Below are 8,785 nucleotides of genomic sequence, written 5' to 3' on the forward strand. Positions count from 1 at the left end.
GGAGGTTTCGGAAGACAAATGCAATGGCCCCCTTTTCATTGTGCGCTGAAATGGGAGTGAAATGGTTCCACATGGGGCAGGGGAAAAACCCACCCGAAGCCCGTGCACCCGAAACTAACACACCCGGACGAATTTGGGGCCCGGTGAATGAAGGCGATTCAAATTAACCTCACTTCCCGGTACACACACTCATTCTCCGTTCGATGACAAATTGTAGCTGTAGCTTGCGGTACTTCGGAGTGGGAAGTGCGTTACCAGCGAGGCCACACTTTGCCGTCCAAGGTTGTATTATAAAACGCGCCTCATACAGCATCAAAGGCATCAGTTGCAGTTTGAGCTTTCCAGTGAACAGGTGTACAGCTTGGAAAGATGAAGGTAAGCTTGAGGGAGCTCCAAGAACATCCGGTGAGCAAAGTTAATCATCTCAACTTGCTTCTCGTGTTTATCCTTTTCAGTTCTTTTATATTGTTCCGTTGATGGTGGCGTTAGCCGGTGCGTCCAATGCTACTGACTCCGGCGCGAGTAAAGTAGTGGACAAGCGCAGCATCTTGGGACACTTCTTCCCGATGCACCATCATCAGTTGTCCGCTCGGGCGGACGGTCACGAAGGATTCGGTGCTCAGGGCAGTTTGCAAGAGGGCGGAAAGAACGAACATGGTCACGCCACAACACAAGGACTGGGTCACTACGAGTCTACCCATGAGGATTACCATAGCTGGAAACCATTGGATGGTTTTGGCCATTACGGTCAGCTAGGAGACGAGCATAAGTTCGGTGAGCAGTTCCACCAGGGAGGAGATCATCATAGCGTGGAGACGGAAGGCAAGCATAGCTTTGGAGGTCATCAAAGCGGTGGTCAGGGGGTGCATCATGGATTTGGGGAGTCGCACGGATTTGAAGGACATCATGGCTTTGGTGGACATCATGGCTTTGGAGGACATCAGGAGCAGTCAGTACATGAAGGTCACGGACATGGTGATTTCGGAGGACATGGTGGTCTTGGAGGACATGGTGAACTAGCAGGACATGGTGGACTAGCAGGACATGGTGATCTTGGAGGACATGGTGATCTTGGAGGACACGCCGCTCTCGGTGGACACGAATCCTTTGGCGATCATGGATCTTTCGGAGGACACGCCACCCTGGGAGGACACGAATCCTTTGGTGAGCATGGGTCGTTCGGCAAAGGTCACGAGAGTGCCGGTGGCCATGGAGACTTTGGAACGCATCAGGCCTTCACTCATGGAGACAACCATGGATTTGGAGGACACGAAGGATACTCGTACGGTGGACACGATCATGGCTTCGGTGGACACGATCATGGCTTCGGTGGTCATGATGATCATTCGCACGGTCAGGAAGCGCATCACGGAGATGACAAGGGACATGCCATCAAGGAGTGGCACTTGGAGGGCGAGTACGAACACGACGACGATCACAAAGACCACAAAGAGCACAAAGAGCACAAGGAGCACAAGGAGCCGAAAATCAAGTACATCACCGTCACGGAACGTGTACCGGTGCCGTACAAGGTGACGGTCGAGAAGAAGGTCCTCGTCCCGATCAAGGTCCCGTTCACGGTGCACACCGAGAAGGTGGTGCCGGTGTACGTCGAGAAGAAGTTCCCGGTCGTGGTGGAGAAGCACGAGATCATCCACGTGGACAAACCGTACGAGGTGAAGGTGCCGCACAAGGTCGAGGTCCATAAGAAGGAAATCATCAAGGTGGAGAAACCGGTGCCAGTGAAGGTGGAAAAGCCCGTCCCGTACAAGGTGGAAAAGCCGTTCATCGTGCACAAGCACGTGCCGGTGAAGGTTTGGGTGAACGTGAAGAAGGAGCACCATGATTGAAGGAGCTAGTTGGCTGTTGTTCTACCCAATTGTGAACTGTCCTAGAATAAGTGCCTATAGCTACATGTTATGCAGCTTACAACGTGAGCTACTTTCAATACCAGTTAGTATTGTTGATTTAAGTATTAACCACACAATCATATTCAAATCTGACTGAAAACAATAAATAATCCCCTAGTGGAACTTTAACACTGTAACAAATTTTGTATCTTTTGAAGCTTCTCGTAAACATCTTAACATATTGGAAACAAATTTCTTGGAAGTAACATCTACGCTGTCCCCTAACTGCTGGAACAAAATCTCAGATTAATACCACATGCCGCAGGTCCTTTCAGAAAACATTCATTCTAATCCATCTCCAGCAACAGATGCTCAAACGTCTTGATCAATTAATGCATTCCTGTTCCTCGAACGCAATAAACATCATAACTCACCCAGAGATTCCTTTCAACTCGACGGTGGTGCCTTTTTTTCACACCCTGATAACAAACCTTCAGAAATAGACCAATCCTTTAATGTACCTACCCCAAGCAACGGTCCTTGGGAGTCGCTGCAAGAAGACTTCATTCCGAAGCATCTGCCTGTTTTGCGCCTTGAGACGGAAAACGAAATGAAGCGTCTTTCCTCGAAATACGAAACCACCCAAAACGCATCTTCTCCGTACGTTCCTATGCAACGGGCGGCACATATCGTTGTCATAATCTTTGCTGCACATTATCCACTTAACTCCTTTGGCCTCCCTAGGGACGGAAATCTTGCCGCTCCGTTTCATGTGCCGCACTCGGCACCCCTTTCCTGCATCAGAATATTGTCTCTCGCGCGTAGTACATACCTTCTCGGCATGTTTTACGAACCGTCAAAACCATCAATCCATCGAGTGCGTTTGCTCGTCGTGAAATCTGGTGGAATCGGATTACCTCTAGTGCGGCGATTTTTCACTCACCAGCTAATTAATAAAAATGACGTGCCGAAAAGTGAAGATCACTTTTCCCCGCGTACCGTTATACTTGTGTGTGTCGGTGCTAAAGACGTTGCCGTCGTAATTCGGTAGCGGTGCAAAAGGAAACGAGAAATCTAAAGGGGTTTGATGATTGTTTTTGAGCGTCTGGATGGTCGATTACCGAAACAAAAATAAACATCAACCCTGGTGCAAGCATGATCGAACGCCCTTAGCCCTTGGCTGGGTTTCACTTGCGTCTCGTTTCATCTGCTCGATCGGAAGGATTGTTAAGGGGCCGACTATTTTCAACACGTGTCATTCCGGAGCGACGTGTCATTCAAAGTGAAGCTGTGCGTTCGAGTGACGGAACGACGAAGAAAACACATTTCTTCAGGAAAACCCCGGGAGATCGACGAACCGAGCCGTGGATCTTGCCGCCTCGGAAGTTTTCGGAAGGCCATCCATCTCCAATATCGAAGGCGCTAGACAATTGCCGAAAGCACGATTCCACTCGTTTGTACCTCGAGCAGCTGTGCCGGACTCCAGCAAACAACCGTTTCCCGGCTCCGGTTGCATCTGACCCCGGGGAAGCATCGGGATTCAAATTTCTTCACGCGAAGGAGTAATGTTGCGCATTTGTTTGCGCAGGGTGTTTGATGCTCTTTGCTGTTGCCATGTTTTCATTGTCCCATGCAGCGCCACTCCGAACACTTTCCACGAAAAAGCAACAAACAAAACGCAACCAACATGCAACCAGTTACAATTTACGATTCCCCAAGGACACTTTTCAAACGCGAAGGTTGCTTTTTGGACTGAAACTCCCCTGCCCCATGCCCGTCGCTGTTAAGGTCACATCCTAATTTAGCACTCTAATATCCGGGCCCTTGCGGGGATCGGCTGCAAGAGGGGGACGTGAGTGAGAAAAAGTTGTTTCACAGCGCACCCACACGTTTGCAGCGGATGGGAACGAAACGGTGCACACGGGCACGGCAGTGCATTCTGGCAGGAAACGAAGCCTAATAACGAATCACGTTGCCGGTGCGGTGCCGGTGGTGAACACGTTGTGTTTCGTTTCCGATTTCCGGTCGCTGATTGTGCGGCAACCAGCATAAATGGGAACAGCGGGACATCGGTTATGTGTGTGTGTGTATATGGGACATTCAAATGTTCAAAATTCGTCATAAAAGTTCGTTAAGTTTGTTAGCACAGCGTAATTAGTTCCAGTTGTGTACCAGTGACCTCGTTTTGCACGGCGGGATGGAAATTTCGTTGCAAACAACATTTGAATGTCAGTTGATTTGGGTGAATGTTCACATTTGCAACGAGTTGGAATGCAACATTGACAAGAACGAGGTATAAATATACAAAGTCATAGAAATTTTTTAAAAATTTTATTTTTATAAATTTATCATTGGATAAATTACTTAAACAACCGTATTACAATAGAAAAAAACAAGCTTTAAATTTACAGCTCTAGTCACTGTAATCTTCTAATAAGAAAACAAATGAGTCAATTTGCTACTAGATTAGAATATTTAGATTATCTATTGATTTTTTTACATTATCTTGATCTTATAAAAAGCAATTTTCAATTATTTTAAAGACTCTATATTCAACATGATCAGATACCTTCATATCACTAATCAACCTCGCCTTATTTATTCAAAAAGTAATTTTTTTGAATCCTTTTAAAAGTTCAAAACATCCTGTCAATCAAAAACAGAAATATATTCCAGAGAAAATCAAAAGTCACAGAAAGCTTCCTATTTTAAGTCTACCTAAAAAATAAAAGAAAAATATCATAAATTTAATGTCCAAACAAAGCCCATTTCTCAATTTTAGTCACACATTTGTCCCCGAGTGTAATGTGATACAAATTGCCATGTGCTGTTTACACATCACCGAACAGGAGAAGGCGCATGCATTATGCACCAAAAAAACACAGAACCTTGCTGCTTGTTTGCTTAGCTGAAAAATGGTTGTTTATGCTCCTTTCTCCAGCTACCGAGGTTAGCAAACGGGAAGATCTCGGTGCGAGTAACCAACGCTACTAAGTGGATGAGGTGAGGAAACCAAAGTGCTTAAGAAAAAAAAAAAGAAAAAAAAACCAACACGATAAGAATAGAAGTTCTTCCAAACCACTCACACAGCTCGGTATGTTACAAGCGATCGTATGTGCGAGTGCTCGTGTGTGAAGTGCTGGTACTTCTGGACCGAGTTCCAACCCGACCGAGTTCGTGTGCTACATTTGACGCTCGTTATCGCTTGACGGTTAGCCCTCATGGTGTTCCTTCCCTCTGGGCCGAGTGCGAGTGCGGATAATCATCCGAGCATATGAGCCATTTCCTCCGCTGCCCTGTGCGGAAATACGGTGGGCCCCGCCAGGGCTCAGGATCATCATAAATAATATGCCACAAACGAGCTGCACACGCTGCCCGGTGCAGCTTGCATCCGCCAGTGCGCTATCGGTATTGTGCGGCTTGTAGAGGCAGCAGCAACAGCACCACCATCATCATCATCATCATAATCTACGCCATATCCGTTCCCTTTAAGATGGTCGAGATACGATCACTGCCTGCCTGCCGCTGTCTGGTTGATGGGTGAGGTCCCATTAGTCGTGTCACTGTTTCGAGGATCGTTCCGCGAACGCCGCTGCGTCGATGTGGGCTGCTCGAGGTTCCCGGGCTTTTCCGGTGACAAATTTTTTAAACAAATTTATGAGCAACACACACACACACACATACCTTCAGACACATGAGCCCGGCCACCGAGTGGCATGATTTTTCGTAGGGTGTCAAAGCGAGGGTGTCAATGGTAAGCGAGGCGTCGTGACCAGCTGCAATCGTGCCGAGCAATTATCACGCCACTTCCAACGGTTCACTTTTGGTCTGCGGCATCGGACGAGTTTTGTGGCAGAAAAGGTTTTTCGAGTGGAAAAAAGACTTCGTTTGCGTTCTGGAAAGTCGTTCAAACACACTTATGCGTGTGTATTTTCGGTACGAAACGATTATCCAGCCATTTGTAACTGTTCCAACCTCCGACAAAAGGAGCACGAGGGGTTCTTTTAAAGGTTATTTTTCCCAAAAAACTGGTTACACAATCGCTAGTATTTGAGCTGCTTTTCTTTCCTTGTTTGAAAACACATTCATTTCCAAGAGCTATTTGTTCGTCTGTCGAACCCGAACGGCTCCGGCCAGTAACTTTGTGGACGCAAAATTAAACAATTCCTCAAATTACTTTCGAACGCAAACGCCACTCGCTCGCTCGCTTTGCATAACTGACCGTTCCGGAGCCCTCGCCAAAGCGTCCGAAAATTAAATCGACCAAAAGGAGGGTCCCGCGCGCAAACAGTCAACCCGTGGAGCTCGCTCCACAAAAGCTCACGCAACCTTTTAACAAGATTCTTCAAATGTTATAGCACCACCGCCCAACCGCAATCGAAAGCGCACGCAGTTGCGGTTTGATAAAATTAAAGCAAATTTGTCTCGCAAAAACCGCCGGGCACGAAGAGAGCTCCGAAATAAAATTGACTCCTTCCCGCCCTCCGCTCCGTTTGCGCAACATTCAAACATTCCTCAACGGCGGAACAGCTCGAAAGTGAGCGATGGAGATGCGTCCGGCGGCTCACACCACCTCTTTCCGGGCGGCGATTTTCACATTCTTCCCTTTGATTTGACCGCTGCCAATGGTGCTCGGGGGTTTTTCGGCACTCGGCAGAGCGTATCGATGGTAGAAGAATGTGAAAAACTTGTGCTGCCGGATGGCCACCCAACCACGATGCCACACTGCCGAGCGAGTCCTTTTTCTGCTGCTATTGCTGCTGTGCGGCCGCAGCAATCCTTTCCTTTTCCACGCTTGACTGATGAGCTTTTGAAGCTTTTGTTCCTGAAGATGCCGAGCGTCGCTAAGGAATCGAACATCGCTGCGGACCCAAGGCGTTCGACGCCTTTTGTTCGACGTATCCCGCCAATGTTTGCACAGCGTCCGTATGTAGCGAACGAACGGGCGCTGTGGAGCGGGCTGCCCGTAAGCGAAACCCTAAAATCGGGGTGAAAACTAATCTCGTTAAATGGACGTGGAAAGAACCGTCCAACCGGCGGGGGCATGGAGATAAGACGAAGCGTATTCATCTTACGCCACGGGTCTTTTGGTGCGGCTGAATGGAGGCAAGCAAGCAAGCAAGCAAGCGAACAAAAAGGCAAGGAGTTTCCAAAATCCATCCCGGCCACTCGTTTTTGGCCACCTTCATGGCGTAAATCCATCCATCCGTTCCGTTCTGTAAGAAACCGTTCCCATTGGATTGAATGTAGTTTCTCGTTGCGGTAGTGTTTTTTTAGAGTTTTTTTTTTGTTTGTTTCATTTCTGCCACCCTGCGGCTCAATCCGTTGGACAACAATGTTGTTTTACCCTTTTGCGTGCTTTATTTTATCACAAAATAATACCATTCATAAATGGCGGCCAACTTTATTGATGGTAAGCGATGCGAAATGGAACGAAAGGATCAAGCGGCTGGTACCGATTGCGCTGGATGGAAAATGTAAACGGATTTGATCGACATGGACGGGGTTTTGCGGGAAACAAGCGTTTTGTTAAGCTAAAACTTTATCCTTTTTCATTGGAGTAGCATAATGCTTTGTGTTTCTTGCTTGGGTGAATGAAGGCATTGATTTGTTTTACAGTTTAAGTGAATGTTTGGTCATGTTTCTCTTGTATTTGAGGATAAATAGCTCAAATCTGCATTTGTGATTTCAAATCATTTGATGAGATTTCAAATATTGGAGATTGATGATGAGATTTCAAATATGAGATGAGATTTCAAATATTTTGTTTGACGAAATAAGTTCATAGTTGAATATATATTTTCACTCCAGTTAGTTTTATTGGGTGAAAAACTCTCTAAACGATTGATAGAGAGCAATATTGATTTTTTCGTAACAATTTCCTACTAAAATCATTCGCTTCGATCAAATTCCATCCAATAATCAAGCCCTCGAGGAAAATTGTAGCAAAACTGCAACAAAGTGCAGCCTGCCGGCACAAAACAAACATTGTTTGATCCGTTGTGAAGTAAAAAAAGTACGCTCTATCCAGGCCGCCTGCCGATTTTCACAGCTCTTCACAGCAGCAGCAGCAGCAGAACGTTGATCATTGATGTTAAAATAAAATGTAAAAAAACAGGCCTTCATTTCAAGAATCTTTTGCGCAAAGGCGCAAAAATCGATGCCGATCACCCCATGTGGTGGATTAATTTGGTGAAAGAATTCGATTGTTCCCTGCGCTGGGAGAGAGAGAAAGGAGAGTGTGTGTGTGTTTGCTGCGGGCCCTGCAGGCGACAAGGGGATGCCAGCCAGCGTACGAGAATAAAGCGGTGAAGTGATTTTTACTTTAGGCAGATTGGTTTTTTAGTTTTTTTTGTTGTTATTGCGCTGATTTTATTCACTCAAGTAAGTGAAGCTTTGATGGACTTGAAAACGGTTAGCGCGTTTCTGCTTTCTCGGGGCGCTGCTGCAAACACAATGCCGTGCATTATGCCCTCAAAGTGGATATGTGCGAATTATGGTGTGAAGACTGTGTGCGATGTGGGATGTGTGAGGCTGCATGTTTGAAGATTCTTTCTCACATGTTTTAGAACGAGTAGATTGTAACGAATGTTGCTGAAATGATTTCTGCTTCAATTCTATTAAATTACTTTATTTTTTATCAAATATAATATCTCTTTAACATTATGTTAAACTACAAAAAAGTCTCCCATGTAACTCAACCCAACATTATGAAACCATTTCCTCCACACACACTCACAATTTCGCACTTAATCCGACAGTTTTTCAATTAACAGCTCCCCTGCCCGCGTCGATTCCGAGAGCCTCGATCTCCCGGACGCCATTTTCGACAGCCGGGACAGCTGCTTTGGCAGCAACCAAACGATAGCCGCCGGCTACTGTTAGCCGTTGCAATCCACTTTTGGCAGGCCGATTTGCTCGATTTCGGGGTACGG

The 8,785-nt window shown here is 46.5% G+C and overlaps 1 protein-coding gene across 1 annotated transcript; it reads left to right on the forward strand.

Annotated features, from left to right (window-relative positions):
- Positions 1–257: 257 nt before the first annotated feature.
- On the forward strand, positions 258–2,055 carry LOC133393344 (uncharacterized). The gene is made up of 2 exons (XM_061657980.1): positions 258–375; positions 456–2,055. The coding sequence occupies exons 1-2, from the start codon at positions 370–372 to the stop codon at positions 1,848–1,850; spliced, it is 1,401 nt and encodes a 466-aa protein (XP_061513964.1). The 5' UTR covers positions 258–369; the 3' UTR covers positions 1,851–2,055.
- The last annotated feature ends 6,730 nt before the right edge of the window (positions 2,056–8,785 follow it).

The sequence above is a fragment of the Anopheles gambiae genome, chromosome 3 (assembly GCF_943734735.2).
Source record: "Anopheles gambiae chromosome 3, idAnoGambNW_F1_1, whole genome shotgun sequence".
Classification (NCBI taxonomy): Eukaryota; Metazoa; Arthropoda; class Insecta; order Diptera; family Culicidae; genus Anopheles; species Anopheles gambiae.